At 44.6% G+C, this 24,791-nt stretch overlaps 2 protein-coding genes across 2 annotated transcripts; both read right to left on the reverse strand.

The window, feature by feature from the left end:
- Positions 1 to 8,621: 8,621 nt before the first annotated feature.
- Positions 8,622 to 9,164, reverse strand: LOC138929313 (uncharacterized). The gene has a single exon (XM_070288761.1). The coding sequence runs from the start codon at positions 9,162 to 9,164 to the stop codon at positions 8,622 to 8,624; it is 543 nt and encodes a 180-aa protein (XP_070144862.1).
- A 5,524-nt stretch (positions 9,165 to 14,688) lies between these two features.
- LOC138929314 (uncharacterized) lies at positions 14,689 to 16,422 on the reverse strand. The gene has a single exon (XM_070288762.1). The coding sequence runs from the start codon at positions 16,420 to 16,422 to the stop codon at positions 14,689 to 14,691; it is 1,734 nt and encodes a 577-aa protein (XP_070144863.1).
- Positions 16,423 to 24,791: the final 8,369 nt, after the last annotated feature.

The following is a 24,791-nucleotide window of genomic DNA, read 5'->3' on the forward strand; positions in this document are numbered from 1 at the left end:
AAAAGGCGGCTGGAGCAGCTATCTCTGCTGGGGAAAATTTATTTGGAGTTCGCAGCAGCTTGGAGCAGAGAAAAACCCACAAAAAGTGACCCAAAAATAAACGTGTAAACACAGTGCAGATTAAAAAAAAAAATTTTAAATTAAAAATCCTTAAAATCTAGTGACAAATTAAAAGTTAACGAAGACGAGGAAATGGGTTAAATCGACTCATAAAATACACGACTAGTAAAAATGTAAAATCTCCAAAACCCGACCGCAAAATGAAAAAAAAAAAAAAACATGCAGAATAGTGTAACTACATATATATAAATCTTATTTTTTTATTAAATACCAATAGAGTAAAACCCTCTCGAAACATCGTCATTATTGCCAAATGATGAAATGAATTAGTATTGAAGTGCCTCAAATTGGATAAGAAATAAAAATTTAAAATAGGCATGTAAACGGTGTAAAAACAATGACAGTGGTAGTGATGGTGATGCATATGAGTAGTCAATATGATAGGAAAAAAAAACGTAACTGAAAAAAAAAAAATTTTAATAACTTTTACATATTTTAAATATTAAAAAAAAAAAAAAAAAAAAAAAACAAAACAAACAAACAAATTAAGATCATGCGGCTATATTTTTAAATTTTAATTTTCCCCTAATACACTCCAAAACATCATTGACAAGAAGGCCTTCTTCGAGAACAACAAAGTGGGTGAGTGAAAACAGAAAACAAATTATGTCACCCAGTGTAAAGGCTGATTACCGGCTTTAATGCTTATCAGCATCGATTGATTTTTTGCTATTTTGCCAATTCCTCTTTTTTATTCTGATTCATGTTATCATCGTAAATTTAAAGCATTTAAATGTAAAGCCAAAACATGCGCTACACTGAGAGAATTTCAACCGAATTATTTTATTTCCTTTACATATACATATTTTCTTGTTTTCAGCAATAGAAACTGTTTTATTGTAAGCGAAACAAAAATAGAATAATAATAAATAAATGAAATTATGTAGACCCAAAACAAACGAAAAAAAAAACAACAAAAATAAAAACAATTAAATGGGTATAGTTATATTTTCAGAATATTTTCTAGCATCATAATTAGGCACCACATTACCATTATCACTGATTTACACTAAACAAAATAAAATTATAATGACACTGAAAAAAAAAAAAAAATAAATGATTAAATAAATAATTATATTAACATAAGTAAATAAAATAGGCTATGTAAGGATAGGGTATAGACATTAATAAATAAATAAATTAGGCCTTGAAATGTACGCAGAAAACATAATTATCTTAGGATTTTGTTTATTATTGTGAATTTGGAGAGATGTACACTAAAGAAATATCGGAAAGGAATTTTTGCTTGATTATTAAAAATTATTATAATGATGATGAATTTTTAAGTTTTCTTACTTATGGCATGGGAGACTAACAAACTGATGTATACGTAAATACTTTTGGGGTCTTTCGCTAACGATTACAAGAAGGACCATGGTTGGGAGGGTAAAGATATAGGGTGTGGCGAACAACACCTAAGGCCACCCCTGCAGGCTCAAACACTAATTCGTGCTTTTTCGTTTCTCAATTTTTTTCTCGCAGTTTAGTTTTGCCTTGTTTCATATTTTACTAATTATGAGACAATTGTTTTGTGTGTTGGTTTCGAATGAGGATCGTCTCATTGTGTAGATTCAGGAGGGACTCTATAATAAAACCTTTGACGTAACAATCCTTATCCGCAGCAAAAACCCCCCCCCCCACATCTCCCGCTAGAGCTAGGAATCAATGGGTCCCGCTCAGCTGATGGTTAAGGGTCGACAAGCCTGAATGTGGTTAACACTCGGAGGTATGATCGAGAACAACGATACCCTGTTTATGTTTTCCCCTTTTAACGGCGAAATTACGCCACATAGATTTTTGGCGCCCAACGTGGGGCAAGTGCGTTTACGGTACATATTTTTTGGCCCAGCAGGCAGGTGCGAACAGCACTTCGATTTTCCGTGCAGTCGCTAATGCTAAAAGGCAGGTGCTTAAATGTTTGTTTTGTATAGGTACTAACCCCTGATTATTGAAAGTTGTAAATCAAGCTTTAGTAAGTTTTAAATAGACTATTGGAAAGCGATCCATTATTAGCGAGTGCTGATAGGCATCGACCGTAGAAATTTAACTCTGAAAAAGAAAATTCTTTGGAATAAAATAGCTTGCAACCACATAACATCAACGTATTATCTAACGAGTGACAGAGTTGAAACGAAATCGTTTTTCGCTTTAGCCTTTGTAATTTGTGAGAACAGTATCGGGTTGTTACAACAGTCATAATCTGAAAGCTCTTTGTCTTTGATGAGATTTTTATTACCATTATGAAAGTAGTCAAGAAAACTGATAGATTTTGTTATACACCTTTGGAAATCGAGTTTTTGAGTATTCGGAGATTACAGGTAGCTTGCTATCAGAATAATTAACAACTTGAGTAAAGTAAGAGAAAGTCTTAATCCAATGTGTTCTATTGTGTGATCATTGTTGGAAAACGAACTAGAGGTAAGCTACTGGAATACAATATAAATGCATTTGTGTTTTATTTTCCGTAGAAAACTGTACAGTAAAGTAGATAATAGAGGTCATGCACAAGAATTACATTTACTAATTGCAATAGCCCAATTTAAATAAATTCATAAAGCACAGAATTAGTAGAAAGCCCAGAAATATGCATCTTTTGTTTATGTCTCCCTGAAAACGCCATAAGAAAAAAAAAAAAATTGTTTAGTATGCCACTTGAACACAGCTATGGGTCAACAAAGTGTTTCGTGCAGGCCGTTGTATGTTGACATATTAGGTCCCTACCCACGAAGCAAGAAAGGTCACATAGGGTTACTTATTGTCCTTGATCACTTCAGTCGTTACCATTGGTTGTGTCCTCTAAAAAAATTTACCTCTTCCGCGATCATAGATTTTCTGCGAAATCGAATTTTTGCTGAATTTGGAACACCCGAGATCCTCGTAAGCGACAATGGATCTCAATTCAAGTCTAATGAGTTTGAAGCCTTTTTAACAAAGTTCGGAATCAAGCATACGCTTTCAGCGTTATATTCTCCTCAGAGCAACGCGGCGGAGAGGGTAAATCGCTCCTTATTGGCTGCGATACGATCCTATCTGCGAGCAGATCAAACCGAATGGGATTCTAATTTAACTAGCATTTCCTCGGCATTGCGATCCTCGCTGCACCAAGCCCTTGGCTGCTCACCTTACAAGGCCCTGTTTGGCTTTAATATGGTAAATCATGGAAGTGATTATAAGTTGTTGAAAAAGCTTTTCTCTCTTAGAAGAATCTCCGCTTTTGAATTGTCAGGATAAACTTCATTGGTTACGAGATGAGATTAAGCAAAATAGCCGCACGGCGTATGAGCGTAATGCGACGCAATACAACTTGCGATCCAGGCCAGTCTCGTACAAAGAAGGCCAAGAGGTGTTTAAACGCAACTTTTACCTGAGTAATTTCTCTAAGAATTTCAATAAGAAATTAGGGCCGCAGTTTTCAAAATGTCGAGTGAAGAAAAAAGTAGGAACAGCTTATTACTTGCTAGAAACATTGCAAGGCAAAGAAATCGGTACATATCACGCCAAGGATCTTCGAAGCTAATTCCAGCTAATCGTGCCTCGGAGCCTCGTTAGATTATCTGGTGGTGTAATGGACCCATATAAATACTTTTTAGTATTTTTTTTTGAAATTAAAATGATACGCGCCTAAAAATAGTAGCGATAATTAGTATCGCCCCCTTATCTGGCAACGTCTTAAAAATGACAGTTGAAACCACCAGCTGGTGAATACCGAAGTGCAAATCGGTGAAGGGTTCTTCGGGTCTCCAGCTTCTGGCTTCGATCTTTTCTATTGGAGTCGTCAAGCTGATAAGTTGGTCCCGAACCCTGCAGGGAAAATATACAAGAGAGCAAATGCACATGTGCTCCGGACCCTAATCCCACTGCTATTTCGGCATCGGTTGAAAAAGGCCATCATCAAACGCCAATCTACCGGCTGCCAAAGATTGCCGTGTCGGCAAGGTAAATATTTTTTATAAAAAAATATGTCCAAGCCGATCGACATATAATAATATTTTCTTTGCACGTGTAGGTCACGCTTATTTTCTTCGACTACACGGCGAGAAATCGCTAGGTCGATTGAGCAGAAAGAAATACAAGAAAAGAAAGCACTGGGTAAATATTTCTAAAAATATTCCTGGGCTCGTTTGCACAACATTAATTATTTTAATTCCTGTAGCTAAACGAGGCAGCAGAGCAGATTGGTTACGCTATTCCGCTCTGGCCAAAAAAGGCGGCTGGAGCAGCTATCTCTGCTGGGGAAAATTTATTTGGAGTTCGCAGCAGCTTGGAGCAGAGAAAAACCCACAAAAAGTGACCCAAAAATAAACGTGTAAACACAGTGCAGATTTAAAAAAAAAATTTTAAATTAAAAATCCTTAAAATCTAGTGACAAATTAAAAGTTAACGAAGACGAGGAAATGGGTTAAAACGACTCATAAAATACACGACTAGTTAAAATGTAAAATCTCCAAAACCCGACCGCAAAATGAAAAAAAAAAACATGCAGAATAGTGTAAATACATATATATAAATCTTATTTTTTTATTAAATACCAATAGAGTAAAACCCTCTCGAAACATCGTCATTATTGCCAAATGATGAAATGAATTAGTATTGAAGTGCCTCAAATTGGATAAGAAATAAAAATTTAAAATAGGCATGTAAACGGTGTAAAAACAATGACAGTGGTAGTGATGGTGATGCATATGAGCAGTCAATATGATAGGAAAAAAAAACAACAAGAGCGTAAGCTTAGCAAATCCAACTAAAATCGTACACTGCAATACAAAGTTTCGTTGCCAGTAAGAATATAAACAATTAAAACTAAACAAAAAAATAAAACACAAGAAAATAAAATAAATAATATGTAATAATTAATATCAAATATGAAAAATGTAACTGAAAAAAAAAAAATTTTAATAACTTTTACATATTTTAAATATTAATCAAAAAAAAAAAAAAAAAAACAAAACAAACAAACAAATTAAGATCATGCGGCTATATTTTTAAATTTTAATTTTCCCCTAATACACTCCAAAACATCATCGACAAGAAGGCCTTCTTCGAGAACAACAAAGTGGGTGAGTGAAAACAGAAAACAAATTATGTCACCCAGTGTAAAGGCTGATTACCGGCTTTTAATGCTTATCAGCATCGATTGATTTTTTGCTATTTTGCCAATTCCTCTTTTTTATTCTGATTCATGTTATCATCGTAAATTTAAAGCATTTAAATGTAAAGCCAAAACATGCGCTACACTGAGAGAATTTCAACCGAATTATTTTATTTCCTTTACATATACATATTTTCTTGTTTTCAGCAATAGAAACTGTTTTATTGTAATTGTGCGATGTAGGTTGTTGAAGCGAAACAAAAATAGAATAATAATAAATAAATGAAATTATGTAGACCCAAAAAAAAAAAAACAAAAATAAAAACAATTAAATGGGTAAAGTTATATTTTCAGAATATTTTCTAGCATCATAATTAGGCACCACATTACCATTATCTCTGATTTACACTAAACAAAATAAAAAAATTAAATGATTAAATAAATAATTATATTAACATAAGTAAATAAAATAGGCTATGTAAGGATAGGGTAAAGACATTAATAAATAAATAAATTAGGCCTTGAAATGTACGCAGAAAACATAATTATCTTAGGATTTTGTTTATTATTGTGAATTTGGAGAGATGTACACTAAAGAAATATCGGAAAGGAATTTTTGCTTGATTATTAAAAATTATTATAATGATGATGAATTTTTAAGTTTTCTTACTTATGGCATGGGAGACTAACAAACTGATGTATACGTAAATACTTTTGGGGTCTTTCGCTAACGATTACAAGAAGGACCATGGTTGGGAGGGTAAAGATATAGGGTGTGGCGAACAACACCTAAGGCCACCCCTGCAGGCTCAAACACTAATTCGTGCTTTTTCGTTTCTCAATTTTTTTCTCGCAGTTTAGTTTTGCCTTGTTTCATATTTTACTAATTATGAGACAATTGTTTTGTGTGTTGGTTTCGAATGAGGATCGTCTCATTGTGTAGATTCAGGAGGGACTCTATAATAAAACCTTTGACGTAACAATCCTTATCCGCAGCAAAAAAACCCCCCCCCCCACATCTCCCGCTAGAGCTAGGAATCAATGGGTCCCGCTCAGCTGATGGTTAAGCCTGAATGTGGTTAACACTCGGAGGTATGATCGAGAACAACGATACCCTGTTTATGTTTTCCCCTTTTAACGGCGAAATTACGCCACAAATTGAGTATGCAAATATATTAGCCATGTAAAAACTAATATAATTACAAATTCTGAAGTGGATATATGCACTATTATCTGAGTTGTGAACTTTTTGTTTACAATTTTACAATTGAGCATGCAAATGTATTAGCCGTGTAAAAACTAATAAAATATAAATTCTGAAGTGGATTCAGGCATTATTAGCTGAGTTGTGAACTTTTTGATTACAAATTTACAATTGAGTGTGCAAATGTATTAGCCTTCTAAAAACTAATTTAAGTACAAATTCTGCCGTGGATACAGGCATTATTAGCGGAGTTGTGAACTTTTTGTTTACAAATTTACAATTGAGTATGCAAATGTATTAGCATCCCTGCAGTACCATTCATCAACATTTCATCAACGTTTCATCAATAGCCGAAGCGTTTTGTTGATGATTCATCGATGAATTGCCATACAAATTACTGATGAATTTACCATGGGCATGTCATAGGCTGTCATCAACAGCAATTCATCAACATTTAAGCATCATTTCATCGATGAATTATTGATGAAAGGCTGATGAAATGTTGATGAAATACTGATGAATTACTGATGAAATACTGATGAAATGTTGATGATATGTTGATGAAATACTGATGAAATACGGATGAAATGTTGATGATTCATCAACAAATCATCAACATTTCATCAGTATTTCATCAACATTTCATCAACATTTCATCAGTATTTCATCAGTAAATCATCAGTATTTCATCAACATATCATCAGTATTTCATCAACATTAGATTGATGAAATGATGATGATTCATCGATGAATTATTGATGATTTTTTTTTTTTTCATATATAAAATAAAATTCTTGAAATTTTATTAATATTATTTATTCTTACTAATTCTAAACCAACACTAAGACACAAATATAAACAATTAACATTAAATCCATATATTGAAAAGCCTCAAGGTCTGTTTGCTCCTCGGTTTTCCGCTTTTTATTGACGTAGACCAAATTTTTTGCGTAGTAACTTCTCTGGAGGCTCAGTTCTATCCACTTGGGCAATTGCATCTACAAAAAAATAATAATAAATCAAGGGAATACATAATAATACAATTAAATAGAATTTACCCAAAAGATCCTCGTTTCAATATGTTGGCACTTACTGCAGTCAGAAAAGAAAAAAATAATATAATATACTAGCGGACCCGGCGAACTTTATCTCGCCCCAACTTCGACTGATTAAAACAAATTAAATTGAAACGTTCCGTTTCTACTTTGACGTACATGTCGACACAGTACTGTTGAAACAAACGGCGGTATCTTAACCCTCTAGTGCCCAAATTTTTTTTTTCAAAAAAAAAAATTATTTTTTGATTCAGTATGTATCAAAAGTGAATGTTTGTTTTGGAAAAAATTTTGCTTTTGCTCGGATCGAGTTTTATACGACTAAAACCTTGGACCGCATGAAGGCAGTTCTGGGAAGATAGGCCAACAAAAAATAAGGTAAAAAATTTTTTTTGTTTAAATGTTTATTATAAATGTCATTGAGACTGTCAGCAACACAGTACAATTTTTTGTTCTATTTTTTTTCGAATTTTTAAAAAAAGTATTTACATGTTGTATTACCTAAAAAATAATTATTTTGTCCGATTTGCACAAATTTTCAACTTCAAATGAATACAGCAGCTTGCGCTAGCTCTAGTATGTATTCCAAACGCAACGTACTTAATTTTTGGACTTTCCTGAATTAGAAAAAACGGAAAACCGTGTGAAAAGGAATGAAAATAATAAAATAACGGTGTTTTTAACATTGCCCGTCTAGAGGCGGTCTTGGGCACTAGAGGGTTAACAGATGATTGTCAACATAAAGTCGAATCATCAATCGTTGTCGCTGGTGGCCGTTCTGCTCTTTGCGCTGCGTTCGTGTCCGTAAAGTAGACACGCTGGCCGTTCTCCAAGTGAACAGATAAGTGCACGACAGTCGGGTAACGTTCATGAATCGGAAATGAAAATAGCCGCCAAATGGCCTCGTTACAACTAACGTAGCGTCCAAGTTGAAATTTCGTCACCTCGTCGTTTGCATTCGGATCAGCAATGCCAAACACCGCCATGTCGCTCCCTTTGTTCACATATTTGCAAACGTATTTGATGGATTTGATAGAGTTGCAGTACTCAACATTGCAATGCGTTGAGAACGTTTTCGACAAAAGCGGGCAATATGGAACGATCCAGCGGTTATCCACGATTACTGTTACGTTTGTTTCGTTACGTTTCACCATTAATTCGATTTGCCGTTATCATCTGGAGAACGACGCCTATACAATGGATATCCATCGTTTCCACTGATTGTTTCAGCCGTCAACGGACGGGGAAATCGTGCATTCATGCATACTGACTCTGGGTTGTGGACTCCGCAAGGGCCATGGATCATGCTCGTTGTCACAATGGAATGCAGCTCGGGATCAGTTTGCTTATCTGGTATTTCGGCTGAAATAATCGAATCAATATGATCTGGTCGGATCTTGTCGAACATCCAGAGCAGAATGTGCGCATGTGGTAAGCCACGCTTTTGCCACTCAACCGAGTACATCCAACAACGAACTGCGCCAAAAACCTTCTGCTTAACAATGTAATCCATAAGTACTGTGATCTTTTGCTTGAATACTCGTGCAGTGATGTCAGGTCGATCGCTGGATGTTTGTCCTGAAAGCAACAAATTGGTAATTTCGGGCCATTTCGGATTGCATGTGAAGGTGATGAATAAATCCGGGCGTCCGTAATTCCGGACATACGTCATCGCATCTTGAGCATACTCATGCATATGGCGCGGGCTTCCAACATAAGTAGCTGGGAGAATGGTCAAAAAACCGATGTTGGCCGCGTGTTCTTCAGTAGCGATGGCGTCACGCAAGTGGATGTACTCGTCTGAGCGCAACTTCGACTGATTAAAACGAATGAAATTGAGACGTTCCGTTTCTACTTTGACGTACATGTCTGTTGAAACAAACGGCGGTATCTTAACAATCAACTGTCAACATCAAGTCGAATCATCAATCGATACGCATAAAAATTCATACAGCTAACCTTCTTATTCGTTTCTTCTCCTAAAATTTGAATTCAAACTCAGTTGTAGAATTAAAAAGACGTGATGACTTTTAAACAAACCTGTCGTTGGATTGACCATCTTTATGTTGAAGTGATACCCATCTTCTCCACGACAGAACATCAACGGGTATTGAAGAGCATCATAAGACCGATGAGTCTCATAAACTCGCTGCAATTGGCCATTATCCCGACGCTTAAGAACAATATCGCGTGATTCAACATTCTCGCCAACAATCACCACTGCGACTTCATTGATAGTGGGAGCATTAAATTGTCTTGCATGGCTACCAGTGGGTCTTTTGTCAGCGCTGATAATGATTTTATGTTCGTCATAATGCATTATATCCAATGCGGTTTTAAACAATCTGACCAATTCATTATGCTCATGGAGAAGGTTTTGCAATTGTTGAATAATTTCACGTTTAGTTGCAGTAAAAATTGCACAGCGGTGATTTAGTTCAACTTCCGAATCACCAATGAAATAGATCTGAAGTAATTTATGATCTTTGTTTTGTGGTGGTAACAAAGCGCCCGCTCGGTGGTGAATTTGCCCTTGAATCTGAATGTTGGGATGCAATTTTGAAAAAATGTGATAATAAAGAGACGCCATTACCTTATAACTTGGATTGTAGCCTGATTGTTGAACAACCTCGGCTCCAAAAGACGTCATTTGAAAGCATCTGTTATATTTTTGTGCAAGCTTCAGGAAACTGTTTGATTGGGCTGAGTTTCCATATAGTAGCGAGTACAAAGGCTCTGGTGGATGAGCCAAAACGGGCAATTTAATTTTGCCACCTGCACAGCATAAGCCGGGGGTTTCCAACCGAAACTTCAATGCATTACAATGCTGACATACAACAGATAATGAACCAATAACAACGCACGTAAGATCCTTGTAGGATGTTTCAGGATTGTATGCGAATGCAGCGCGATTTAAGTTTTCATTTGCGGCTCGTCTTCCTCTATTATTTTGTCGGGCTTGAGGTGGTCTTTGTGCAGCGCAAAGCTGTGCCATTTGGGCACGTATCGATGCATTTATTTCTGTACGTTCCTCTTGCGTCCGACTATTACGGAAATTCTGATTATTTATTGCATCGCGTGAACGCCGCCCAAGATTTGATCGTCTAACAGCAGGCATTACTTCCAATTGTTTAAGCTCACTTTGGTAATGCTTCGTTAGCTCGATTTTTTTGTTTAAATATTTTTTTACCGAGTTCATTGATACACAATTTCAACGCAGCTATGATCTTTGTAGGGTGTTTCAGAATTTTACATACAACAGTGTGTCCATCTGTTGAGCCGCTAGCGACCTTTCCGGAAGGACTTTCCAAAATTTTCTTATGCTATAACCTTCTTCTGGCAATTACAAAAAACTGAATAAAAAATTGAGCCAAATCGGCCCAGCCGTTCTCTTGTGATTTGATCCCTAACATTTTTTGTCTCCATTTTTATATATATAGATAATAAATAAAATAATACACATAGGCTTTTATTTAATTATAAACACTTCACTTTACTCACCTATTTATATATTCCAAAAGGGCCCGGAACGAATTTATTTAAGAATTTATTTATTAATTAATGAAACACACGACACTTCTGCAGTGCAGAGCACTTCAACTTCTAATGCAAAGGGAATAAGAAGCAAGACGAAACCGAAAACCGCTGCTCCGAAAATATGGAGTCGAACCTTCGAGAATCTATTTTAATTGCGTCATCTACTTTGTTTCGGACTTCAAAAAACGAAGTCCATGCAAATTGTTTTTGTTTTTTTTTTTGCATGCACCGACAAATCGGACTCGAAGGGAGTTCGGGTTCAAGTAGCAGTCGGCAGAGCGTCGATTCTGTCGGCGTCGCAGTCGGCGCGTTGATGAAATGTTGATGAAAAGGCCTATTGATGAAATGTGGTACTGCAGGGATTGTAAGAACTAATTTAAATATACATTCTGCCGTGGATACATGCATTATAGCTAAGATGTGAACTTTTTGTTTACAAATTTGCAATTGAGTATGCAAATGTATTAGCATTGTAAGAACTAATTTAAATATAAATTCTGCCGTGGATATATGCATTATTATCTGAGTTGTGAACTTTTTGTTTACAAATTTACAATTAAGTATGCAAATGTATTAGACGTGTATAAACTAATATAATTACAAATTCTGAAGTGGATATATGCACTATTATCTGAGTTGTGAACTTTTTGTTTACAATTTTACAATTGAGTATGCAAATGTATTAGCATTGTAAGAACTAATTTAAATATAAATTCTGCCGTGGATACATGCATTATTAGCTGAGATGTGAACTTTTTGTTTACAAATTTACAATTGAGTATGCAAATGTATTAGCATTGTAAGAACTAATTTAAATATAAATTCTAAAGTGGATATATGCATTATTATCTGAGTTGTGAACTTTTTGTTTACAAATTTACAATTGAGTATGCAAATGTATTAGACGTGTAAAAACTAATATAAATATAAATTCTGAAGTGGATATATGCACTATTATCTGAGTTGTGAACTTTTTGTTTACAATTTTACAATTGAGTATGCAAATGTATTAGCATTGTAAGAACTAATTTAAATATAAATTCTGCCGTGGATACATGCATTATTAGCTGAGATGTGAACTTTTTGTCTACAAATTTACAATTGAGTGTGCAAATGTATTAGCCTTCTAAAAACTAATATAAGTACAAATTCTGCCGTGGATACAAGCATTATTAGCTGAGTTGTGAACTTTTTGTTTACAAATATACAATTGAGTATGCAAATGTATTAGCATTGTAAGAACTAATTTAAATATAAATTCTGCCGTGGATATATGCATTATTAGCTAAGTTGTGAACTTTTTGTTTACAAATTTACAATTGAGTATGCAAATGTATAGGCCGTGTAAAAACTAATATAAGTACAAATTCTGCCGTCGATACATGCATTATTAGTTGAGTTGTGAACTTTTTGTTTACAAATTTACAATTGAGTATGCAAATGTATTAGCATTGTAAGAACTAATTTAAATATAAATTCTGCCGTGGATACATGCATTATTATCTGAGTTGTGAACTTTTTGTTTACAAATTTACAATTAAGTATGCAAATGTATTAGACGTGTATAAACTAATATAATTACAAATTCTGAAGTGGATATATGCACTATTATCTGAGTTGTGAACTTTTTGTTTACAATTTTACAATTGAGTATGCAAATGTATTAGCATTGTAAGAACTAATTTAAATATAAATTCTGCCGTGGATACATGCATTATTAGCTGAGATGTGAACTTTTTGTCTACAAATTTACAATTGAGTGTGCAAATGTATTAGCCTTCTAAAAACTAATATAAGTACAAATTCTGCCGTGGATACAAGCATTATTAGCTGAGTTGTGAACTTTTTGTTTACAAATATACAATTGAGTATGCAAATGTATTAGCATTGTAAGAACTAATTTAAATATAAATTCTGCCGTGGATATATGCATTATTAGCTGAGATGTGAACTTTTTGTTTACAAATTTACAATTGAGTATGCAAATGTATTAGCATTGTAAGAACTAATTTAAATATAAATTCTAAAGTGGATATATGCATTATTATCTGAGTTGTGAACTTTTTGTTTACAAATTTACAATTGAGTATGCAAATGTATTAGACGTGTAAAAACTAATATAAATATAAATTCTGAAGTGGATTCAGACATTATTAGCTGAGTTGTGAACTTTTTGTTTACAAATTTACAATTGAGTATGCAAATGTATAAGCCGTGTAAAAACTAATATTAGTACAAATTCTGCCGTCGATACATGCATTATTTGCTGAGTTGTCAACTTTTTGTTTACAAATTTACAATTGAGTATTGTAAGGATGTGTCTTGGGCCGGGGTAAACCTCAGCGGCCCAGGATTCCTCTCCAGAAATATTTATATTTTAGAGACGGTCAGAACATGGACGCCGAATTTTAATGAATCTTCTAGGGGCAAAATGGCAGCGAAAAGGGCTCGTTTTACAAGGGGGGAACTCGGGCTTCGGAAAAAAATGGGAATCTTGGGCGGTCACCCTGGCGATGGCCAGGTGCTCCTCCGGTTCCGGCGCCTGCCCGGTTGCCCAGCAGCGGCGACTCTTCCGATCGGCAAAATCTCCGCCGCCCGGGATAACCCAGCGGCGATGGCGGGCAAGATGCAGATCGGAAGGGAAAAGGAGAGGGAAGAGGGGGAATCTGAGAACACGTGCCGGCGGCGATGAACTCGTAGCTCGGGGAAAACCCAGCAGCCCCGATGCCCACGCCAGATCTGTGCCCGGGAGAACCCAGCGGCGACAAATCCCGCTCCCGTCTCGCTTCTCCGGCCCGGAGCTTGCCCAGCGGCCACGCGGAGTTGGTGCGGTCAAACCCAGCCACCAGCTCGGCGAGTGAGTGAGCGAGAGGGGAACATTTTGGCACGCGTCAAAATAAGGGTTGTTTTGTGGCTACGCGGAGTTTTATGCGGGTGCGAGAGAGAAAGGCGATGAAATTTCTGACTTCATGTTTGGTTACTTTATTTTATGGCTTAATTATTACGGTCACATTTTCTGATGTACGTCTATCGGCCCTAACCTGGCCCTACGCCACACTCCAAATGACCTGCCCTTACATGGCACTCGGCCGGCTCACCTGATGCTCGCAACCAGGATGTAAATTGACACACGCGGGTCCTTTTGCACTTAGTACTACTTAGCTGTCGGGTTTTATAACTGCGAGTCGCGGAGACTGAGGTCAACTATTCACGCTTGCTGTCGCCAGAGAAGTGATCGCGGTCGCAGCTTGCAAAGCCCTTGTCGCCTCCTCTCTGCCAAAAAGGTCCGGGCAGCGCAGCTTTCGGCCGTCGGCTTTGTTGTTGTTATTGTTTATGTTTTGATCGGCATGTAAATAAGCACGACCAAAACGTAAACACGCACGATCGTCGAAGGGGAAACGTCGCTGCCTCTGCCGCTGTTCGCGACGGCAGCGGAGAGGGGAAATGGCTGCAGCGCGGCAGCTACAGTCCGCGTTGACAAAATGTATACGCCTGTGCGTTGTGGCCTAAATCTAATTTGGCCCTTCGTGGGCAAATTAACTGTGGGCTTCATGCCCGTTAAATGTACAGTTGTGTGGGTGGGTATGTGGCTAATCCTAACTTACTTGCTAACTTAACTATGACCTTAACTAATATTTACAAATATTTACAAATAGGGGATTGTGACATCGTCACATTCCCCCCTATCTTCGGGAGGGGTGAAGAGTGATGATCACCCTCCCGCTTCGATTAATCTGGACCCTGAAGCGCTGGTTCCCCTCCTCCTCCAGGATCCGGATGGTTCGTCTCCGCGGTGTCGCCAGGCGCCCGTGGATTCGGCGGAGTAGAGCTGCCGGTAATGTGCCGTTTGGAGTGGTCCATTCCACTGGTGCCGGCACCCAACGGGGCGGGTGGGGGACTCCCTCGTCGGCGTCCAACGATGATTCGTCAGATGAGCTAGATGGGCTGTCTGCCCATGGGGCGCTCCTGCGCCGTGCTCTGCGGCGTGGGGTCGGTGAGGGTGGTGGGCCACTTGCCGGCGGTTGGGTAACCGGTGGGTTGCCGAGCTCCTCACTCAGGTCTTCTGCCCTGCGGCGCGCCTCTTCTGCGGCCAGCTCTGCGCCGGTGGGCAGGCGGGGTCGCGGATCGTGACTGGCGGCCACCGCTGCGCATCGGGCGGCAGCGTGCGGATCGGGGTACGATCCCCGGCCGAAAATCTCCTCGTAGGAGGGCGGAGGGGGTCGGCTGCGACTTGGAGCGGCTGGTGCCCAGCTTTGCAGCGGCGTAGTGCTGGGTGGAGTCCATCGCGGGGGCGGCGATCGTGGGGCGTAGGACCAGTCGCTGTCCTGACTGGCCTCGCCCTCGTCGGCCGAGACTGTCGACGATGAGGCGTCCTCGGCGGGCCCGGCGGAAGGTGGTCGCGAGGCGTCTGACGGGCGGCCCTCCTCGTCCTCGTCGGCCGAGATTGTCGACGCCGTGTTCGTGCCGCTTCCCCAGTTGAAGTCGTCCCCGGGCATTTCCCCGAAACACTCTACCAGGGCGGCTTCCACCTCGCCCATGTACGGCGGGGCCCGGTTGTCGCTCGGGTGCGGCGGTGGGGTGCGCCTCCTTCGTATGTCCCGGCTGTCCTCCGCGGTGGGGTCGTATAATACGGTCGCGTCGCTGTCGTCGCCGTCGTCGCCGGTGGGGTTGTAGTGCCCACGCGGGCGGCCCTCGTCGTCGGAGACCCGGTCATAGACTGCACCCAGAGGCCCGAGCGCGCCTGTTGCCGGCGGTTCCGTGTGCGGCGGGCTGTCGAAAAGGTCGCCAAGAGTGTCCTCCACCAGGCCGTCGAAATCGACCCAATCGTCGGACAGGGCGATGGCCTGGTTCCATGCCTCCTCGGCGTCGGCGGAGGGTGCCTGATCTCCGGGTGAGGTATCGCGTGGCCGGGGCGGCGTGAGGTTGACCCGCAGGGGTCCAAAACGGTGGTCTCGTGGCACCTCCTCCTCGTCATTGCCGTCGAGTGGGGCAACTTCCGGAGGGGGCGCCAGCGGCCCGATGTGGCCGGTACGCAGGGGTGCCTGGGGCGGCATGCCCCTTAAGGATGCTGGTTGGGGCCCAGCGACGCCGAGCTGGTGGGTCTCCTCCTCGTCATCGTCGCTGAGGACAACTTCCGGAGGGACCCGGCGTGGCCCAACGAGGCCGGCGAACAGAAGCGGCATCTCCTCTGTAGGGGGTCGCCGGGGCTCGGCGTGGTTGTCGGCGGTCGTCGCCTCCCCGTTGGCGCTGGTGACGTCGGCGGTTGGGGCTCGTGGGAAGAGGCCGGCGTTGTTGGCGACGGAGCTGTTGTGGGGACGCGGCGGGCTTGGCCCGGCGCCTTGGAGTGCTTGCAGGATCTCCTCAACTGCAACGCACATCCAGGAGTAGTCCTGCGATGAATGGCCCTGTCCGTCCATTCTCTGGCTGGTCGACGTTTTTGTGGGGGGACGGCGGTCTGGAGAAGACGCGGTCGTGGCTCTGTAGAGATGCCGGTGGTCAGGTGGGCGTTGCCTGCGGGTGCGTGGTTCGTTACGCCTCTCGGTAGGCGTGCTGGAGACTGTTGCTGTAAGGACAGAGGAGAGGTGTATTAGTGTGTTTCCCTGGGCCCTACCTAATGGAGTGGGCTAGGGTTGACTGGCTATGGCTACGCCCTTTTGGGGAAGAGACGCATGTTCACCCCACTAGGGGGTTCGGGACGTTGGACAGGCGCGCCTGTCAACAAGTGGCCCCTGTGAAACATGGTTGCCCTCCCTACATGGGTGCTCGTCGCTAGTGTTGGCGGCGCGGGATGGGTCCCCTGCGCCGTGCGGTCTTGGCAGCTGGTCGTGCGTCCAGGATGGTGTCGTCGGCATCCTTGATTGTGGTATCTCCGGCGTCGGTGTCTTCCCGGTGGGCTCCGGCTTCGGTGTCTGCCTCATCCTCGTGGTGGTACGGCTTCAGTTGGTTCAGGCTGGCGGTCCGCCGGCGTCGGCTTCCGGGCATGTGCAGTTGCACGATGTTCGGCGATGGGAACTTCGCTACCCTGAAGGGTCCTTCGTATTTCGCAGCTAGCTTTGCGGCAAAGCCCTCGGCTGCGTTGGATAAGGCGTGTCGGCGTACCAGTACCATGGATCCAACTGGTGGTCTCCATGTCCTCCGGCGCAGGTTGTAATGACGGCTCTGCTCGGCGGCGGCGCGATCAGCGTTGTTCCGGACGACGTCGAAGATGTTCCGGAGTTGCTCGCTTCGCTCTGTCGGGGTAGTCTCAGGGGTGCCTCGTCCGGGGGTAACTTCGTCGTACAACGTCTTCGGAAGTCGCGGTTCTCGGCCTTGTACCAAGAATGCGGGGCTGAATCCGGTAGTGTCCGAGACACTACTATTTATGGCCAAAGATATCTCCGGTAGGAGTTGATCCCACTCGTTCTGCTGGCCTCCGTCTAAGTATTGGGCGATCATCGTCTTGATCGTTCGATTTGCCCTTTCCGTTGGATTCTGTCTCGGAGTGTAGGGCGCCGTGTGCTGCAGCTCCATCCCTAGCGACTGGCAGAACTTCTGGAATGAGCGGCCGGTGAACTGCGTACCGTTGTCGCAGACAAATGTTCGGGGAACACCGAATCGGCTCAATATCCGCTCTCTGAAGGCTCGTTCCAGATGTGTGGCGGTAGCTTTGCGAAGCGGCACTAGTTCCACCCACTTGCTGAAAGCGTCCAGAAATACTAGCAGCATCGTGTTGCCTTGTTTCGACCGCGGCAGTGGGCCGACGAAATCTGCACAAAGGATGTGGAACGGCTCCTCGACCTGTCGAGTAAACATTTGCCCTGCGGGCTTTTCTTGGCTCACCTTATATCGCTGGCAAGTGGGGCAACGGCGAACGTACCGAGCCACCTCGCGGAACAATCCAGGCCAGTAATAGCGCTGGGCCACGCGAGTGCTGGTTTTCCGGACTCCTAGATGACCGGCAGTGGGGTGATCGTGGCACTCTTCAAGTACTCGCTGGCGGTAGTCTGACCCTACGCACAGCTTCCAGGGCGTGTACTCCTCCTCCTCCGGCCGGAGTCCAAGGCGGCGATATAGCTGGCCATTCTCCTCTCGGTAATCCGGAAACTTTGCTGGTTCGGTCCGAATCCTCTGGAGCATCCTCGTGATCCACTTGCAGTTGACTCCTTGTACCTCCGCTTGCTGCACTATGGGCAGCGGTTGGCGAGAAAGGGCATCGGCCACTAAGTTCTGGGCCCCCTTCCGGTAATGGACGTCGTATTGATACTGCTGCAACTCCAGTGCCCAACGAGCAATCCTGCCTGTTGGATTGTCGATGGAGTTCAACCACTTCAAGGAGTGGTGGTCTGTGAGGACTTCGAAACGGTATCCCTCGATGTAGCACCGCATCTTCCGAATCGCCCAGACGATGGCGAGACACTCCTTCTCAGTCACTGAGTAGTTCCTCTCAGCAGTGTTGAGCCGGCGGCTGGCGTACGCTATCACCCTCTCGTTTCCATCGATGGTCTGCGTGAGTACGGCTCCGATTCCGTAATCACTGGCGTCAGTTTGTAGCACAAACTTCTCCGCAAAATCTGGGCAGGCCAGAATAGGGGCTTCGGTTAGCAGCGTCTTCAGCTCCTGGAAGGCCTGGTCTTGTCTTTGGGTCCATTCCCACTTGTGGCCCTTCTTCAGCAGCGATGTCATGGGTGCCACAACATCGGCGAAGTTCGGCACGAAGCGGCGATACCAGGAAGCGATTCCCAGGCATCTGCGTAGCTCCTTCAAGTTCGTCGGCGGCGCGAGTCCGCGGATCGCAGCGACCTTGTCCGGATCCGTGTGGATTCCGGCTTCGCTGATCACGTGCCCCAGGTACACGATGCGGCGCTGGAAGAAATGACATTTCCCTCTGTTGAGGCGCAGGTTTGCGCGGCGGAGGCGTCTGAAAACTTCTCCAAGGTTGGCGACATGCTCCTCCAGTGTGGAGCCGATGACAATGATGTCATCCAGATATGCAAACGCATGGGGTTCCATATCTGGACCGATGACCGTGTCTAAGGCGCGTTGAAACGTGGCGGGCGCGGAGTGGAGTCCGAAGGGCATGACTCTCCAATGAAACAACCCTCTTCCGGGAACGGTAAACGCCGTGCACTCCCGGCTGTCCTGGGCCACTGGGATTTGCCAATACCCATTTTTGAGGTCCAACGTCGAGATGAACTTCGCGTTCCGGAGACGCTCCAAGATTTGGTGGATCCTCGGAAGTGGATACGCGTCCGGCACGGAGTTCTCATTAAGCTGGCGGTAGTCCACGCACATGCGGACTTCGCCATTCTTCTTGGTCGCGATTACGATGGGCGCGCTGTGTGGGCTTTTCGATGGTTCAATGCGTCCGTCTCGGAGGAGTTCATTGATCTGCTTATCAATGACGGCCCTCATGGCCGGATTCCTAGGAAAGTACCGCTGTTTAAGGGGTCGATCCGTGCGCATGAAGATGCGATGCTCGGCGATGTGTGATACCCCTGAAAGAGTATCAAATTTCGCCAGTTCCTGGTCCAGAAACTCCTTCACCCAAGGCTCGGGGTAATCCTGCGTCTCGGGCTCCTCAGTCTGGAAAGAGACCTGATCCTCTGTGGGATGACTCACCGAATTGACGGTTCCGCATAGGGGCGGGCTTGGCTCCGGCGTTTCCTCGACGTGATCCTGGAAGCGGACACGTTTTGTGGAGGTACGGAAAGGGTTCCGTTGCGCGGCTGTGGCGTCTGCCACGGGCAAAGCCTGTCTCCAACTGGGCGGCTGGTTTTCCGTCGCTGGTGATGCTATGTCTCGAAACTGTGCTCGAGGTGAGGTGCTTGGCTGGTCTTCGGGATTGGAGCATGGCTCCCTTGGCTGCCTTCGATGGGTAGAGCGTGGCTCTCCTTGGGCTGTCGTCGATGGCTTCTCGGCATGAGTGGAGTGTGACTCCGTTGTCGTCCTTCGCTGATCAGAGTGTGACTCTGCGTGGTGTGCCATTGGTGGCTCTTCGGATGTGGAGCGTGGCTCCGTCGATGTGCTTCGTGGCTCAGAGCGTGGCTCTGGGTGATGTGCCGTGGATGGCTCCTCGAGGTTGGAGTGTGACTCCGTCGTCGTTCTTCGCTGGTCAGAGCGTGGCTCTGTCGTTGGTCTTCGCTGGTCAGAGCGTGGCTCTGTCGTTGGTCTTCGCTGGTCAGAGCGTGGCTCTGTCGTTGGTCTTCGCTGGTCAGAGCGTGGCTCTGTCGTTGGTCTTCGCTGGTCAGAGCGTGGCTCTGTCGTTGGTCTTCGCTGGTCGTTCGGTTGGAGGCGGAGGGTCTGGCCGCCGCAGAGCAGGGTTGCTCCGATCCCGCAGAGGAAATCCATTCCTAGGAGTATGTCGTCCAGTGCGTCCGACATCACGAGGAGAATGGTGGGCGTCCGTTCGCTTCCAAGGTAGATATTTGCCGCCAGAGCTCTGGTCAGCTCGCGGCATGTTCCGTCTGCGAGTTTTACCTGGGTACGGATGTCCCGTGTGTTCCTTCCGTTGTCCAGAGTTTGAGCCAGCCCTTCGCTAATAAAGCTGTGGGTGGCTCCGGTGTCCAGGGTAGCTGTGAACCGCTGTCCCTCCATGTGGATGGTAGCGCGGATGCGTCCCTGGTACTGATGGAGAGTGTCTCCTATTGGCTTCGGGGATACGGAGGGTTCCTCGGGTGATTCCCGGTCACACGAGGCCCTTGCCCGTTTCCCGACGGTGGCTGTCGGCAACAGTCAATCGTCCTGCGTCCTCGTTGACCGCAATCCCAGCAGAATAGGATCCGTGGGTTCCTGCATTCGGCTTCGAAGTGCCCGGATTGGCCACAGTTCCGGCAGGCGTCGCGAACGTTGACGGCTTCTGGTCGTGGTGCCACCGCGCTCTGGCTGGTGCAAGCGTTCCGGCTAAGGGAACCGTTGGGGGCGTTGCCTGAAGAGGGCGCCTGTTGAGCTCGTCGAGTGGGCATCCTGTCTCCGTCGGCTGCGTAGCTGGCTCCTGTGGCCTGGCGTTGAGTCGGGATCCGGTTCTCAAGCGCTCTTCCGCCTCGGCTGCGTGTCTCCTCGTAGTTGGTCACGAGATGCGTTAGCTCGGTCAGCGTACGGAAATCCTGCCTCCGGGTATAGAGTTGATACTCCGGCAGCATGTTTTCGTAGATCCTCTCCAGCTCCTTGTCAGAGGAGAATCCGGCCCGGCGCATCTGCAAACGGATGTCGATAAGGTACTCCTTAAATGGTTCGTTGGGCTTCTGGAAATGCATCCTTATGTCATCCTCCAACCGCTGATAGTATCGCGGTGGCAGGAAGAAGTCAAGGAACTCCCGGCGGACCTCGGTCCAGCTGGCTTGTTGGAGTCCGCTCGTGCGGAACCAACTTTCGGCTCGGCCGGCCAGCAGCACCACCAGGGCTTGGGCCAGATATCTCCGGTCGATCCGGCAGGTATCAGCACGCTCCTCGATGTGCTCTATGAATCCCAGAGGATCCGTCGTTCCATCGAACGAAAGGCCCCACTTGGTCATCCGATCGATTAGGATTGCTCCCAAGCCGGCTTCACTCGGGGAGTGCGCAGATCGCGCAGGCTCTTCCGCCTTCGAGCGTCGCCCTGTAGAGGGTGACGTACTGCGTGGTAAAAGGAGTGAGGGTGGCACCAGCGATGCCGACGTGGTCGGTTCCGGAGAGATGAGGGACGGATCCAACGGTATCGGCGACTTGACGTCGCCGGTGGGTGCGTTCCCGAACCGGCGCTCCAGCTCGTCGAGCCGATCCTGGATTTCCTTGGAATTGTTGGGCTGCCGCGCAAATGCTATAAGCCGCGCGCGTTGCTCGTCCACCGTGCCGCTTCGGTCGAGTTCGAACTCGCCTAGGATGGTTTCTAGCTCCATCTTCTTGCGATAACTTATCCAAGTGACGCCCATGGTTCACAGGATACGCGGAGAGCAAAAGGATCAGAACTAACAACGGGTCTCGAGAGAGTGGAAACGGCGGGATACCGTGGCAACGACTGGATTTTAAATTGCTCGACGCGAGTTTGCGGAAATGGATCTCGCAGGATCCGTACTGTGTGCACGTATACCCTTGGTTTAGATCTCGCAGGATCACAGCGAATTTTATTTTATTATTTCAATCTTATTATTTTATTCTTTAATATTTGTTATCCTTATTTATTTATATTTTATTATTTTTATTTATCGATAGTTTATTTATTCGATTTCTTTTATTCGGTATTTTATTCGTTTCTGCGATCGATTATTATTTATTCCTTTAGTATTTATCCTTCGATTAGTTTTATTCGATCTTAAGTATTTATGCCTGCGATTATTATTTATCCGTTTATTTTATTTTATTCAAATGAAATTATTCCTGGGTTTATTTTATTATTGGTTTATTATTCTGTCTGGGTTTATTTAATTATTTGTATATTTGCGTCTATTTATTTATTTGATTATTTTCGGTTTTATTTATTATTTCGAATTATTATTTGGATTAATTATTTATTTTAATCCTTATTATTTTATGATTTTAAAAAAAAATTTTATTCTCGGCGGCAGGATCTCTCGGGATCCTTTGAGGGTTCGCGGGTGTCCTTAACGTGGTTGAAGGATATTGATAATCTTCCCGATGTGTGCCAGGATGCGACGATGAGTTTTACTGAGTAAGGTCTGCGACGATGTGTATTTACTGAGATGATCTTGCGAAGTGTCTCCCTCCTAGCGAGGGTCCCCTGTATATATTGCTGCCTAAGCTAGCCGACGCTGCTGCCGCGGGCAGAGCAGAACTCGCGATGTGTGTGGGCCACGTGTGTGTGTGCGCTTGCGCGCAGCGTCCCTCTGCCGGCGTTGACGCTGGCAGTGACGTTGACTACGAAAACGAAATCTGGCGTAACGGTACCGCTTGTTTTGGCGACGATGCGTATGCAGCAATGGAAATTTACCACGCGTTTTTTCTATTCCCTTTCCTCCTGTACGAAATCTGGCGTAACTGTACCGCTTGTTTTGGCGACGATGCGTATGCACCAATGGAAATTTACCACGCGTTTTTTTTTCTATTCCCTTTCCTCCTGTACTTTTGCAGATTTCTGCCGGCGACCGTAAGTCGCGACACGCGGGACGAAAATTTCTTACACTCGCAAAAACGAATGTGCTCTGGTCGAAAAATATGTTTATGAAAAATATATTCCCTGACATTAAATTTTCTATCCCCGTCCTTTAGGAAACTAAATTTCCCTGTTTTGCCTTCGCGAAAATTTATATTATTTATTATTTTTCTACTAGAAAATTTCTGATTTTCGGCCAGTGGGGCTTTAATCCACTGAAAAAATTATCCTAGCTGTCCTGACCGGTCCCTGCTCCGGGCGCCATCTGTAAGGATGTGTCTTGGGCCGGGGTAAACCTCAGCGGCCCAGGATTCCTCTCCAGAAATATTTATATTTTAGAGACGGTCAGAACATGGACGCCGAATTTTAATGAATCTTCTAGGGGCAAAATGGCAGCGAAAAGGGCTCGTTTTACAAGGGGGGAACTCGGGCTTCGGAAAAAAATGGGAATCTTGGGCGGTCACCCTGGCGATGGCCAGGTGCTCCTCCGGTTCCGGCGCCTGCCCGGTTGCCCAGCAGCGGCGACTCTTCCGATCGGCAAAATCTCCGCCGCCCGGGATAACCCAGCGGCGATGGCGGGCAAGATGCAGATCGGAAGGGAAAAGGAGAGGGAAGAGGGGGAATCTGAGAACACGTGCCGGCGGCGATGAACTCGTAGCTCGGGGAAAACCCAGCAGCCCCGATGCCCACGCCAGATCTGTGCCCGGGAGAACCCAGCGGCGACAAATCCCGCTCCCGTCTCGCTTCTCCGGCCCGGAGCTTGCCCAGCGGCCACGCGGAGTTGGTGCGGTCAAACCCAGCCACCAGCTCGGCGAGTGAGTGAGCGAGAGGGGAACATTTTGGCACGCGTCAAAATAAGGGTTGTTTTGTGGCTACGCGGAGTTTTATGCGGGTGCGAGAGAGAAAGGCGATGAAATTTCTGACTTCATGTTTGGTTACTTTATTTTATGGCTTAATTATTACGGTCACATTTTCTGATGTACGTCTATCGGCCCTAACCTGGCCCTACGCCACACTCCAAATGACCTGCCCTTACATGGCACTCGGCCGGCTCACCTGATGCTCGCAACCAGGATGTAAATTGACACACGCGGGTCCTTTTGCACTTAGTACTACTTAGCTGTCGGGTTTTATAACTGCGAGTCGCGGAGACTGAGGTCAACTATTCACGCTTGCTGTCGCCAGAGAAGTGATCGCGGTCGCAGCTTGCAAAGCCCTTGTCGCCTCCTCTCTGCCAAAAAGGTCCGGGCAGCGCAGCTTTCGGCCGTCGGCTTTGTTGTTGTTATTGTTTATGTTTTGATCGGCATGTAAATAAGCACGACCAAAACGTAAACACGCACGATCGTCGAAGGGGAAACGTCGCTGCCTCTGCCGCTGTTCGCGACGGCAGCGGAGAGGGGAAATGGCTGCAGCGCGGCAGCTACAGTCCGCGTTGACAAAATGTATACGCCTGTGCGTTGTGGCCTAAATCTAATTTGGCCCTTCGTGGGCAAATTAACTGTGGGCTTCATGCCCGTTAAATGTACAGTTGTGTGGGTGGGTATGTGGCTAATCCTAACTTACTTGCTAACTTAACTATGACCTTAACTAATATTTACAAATATTTACAAATAGGGGATTGTGACATCGTCACAGTATGCAAATGTATTAGCCGTGTAAAAACTAATATAAATACAAATTCTGAAGTGGATTCAGGCATTATTAGCTGAGTTGTGAACTTTT

The sequence above is a fragment of the Drosophila kikkawai genome, unplaced genomic scaffold (assembly GCF_030179895.1).
Source record: "Drosophila kikkawai strain 14028-0561.14 unplaced genomic scaffold, DkikHiC1v2 scaffold_128, whole genome shotgun sequence".
In the NCBI taxonomy this organism is placed as follows: Eukaryota; Metazoa; Arthropoda; class Insecta; order Diptera; family Drosophilidae; genus Drosophila; species Drosophila kikkawai.

Bases quoted from the DNA above. Each gene is read 5' to 3' on its own strand.
- LOC138929313 (XM_070288761.1), bottom strand. From the start codon at position 9,164: ATGCATGAGTATGCTCAAGATGCGATGACGTATGTCCGGAATTACGGA.
- LOC138929314 (XM_070288762.1), bottom strand. From the start codon at position 16,422: ATGGACGGACAGGGCCATTCATCGCAGGACTACTCCTGGATGTGCGTT.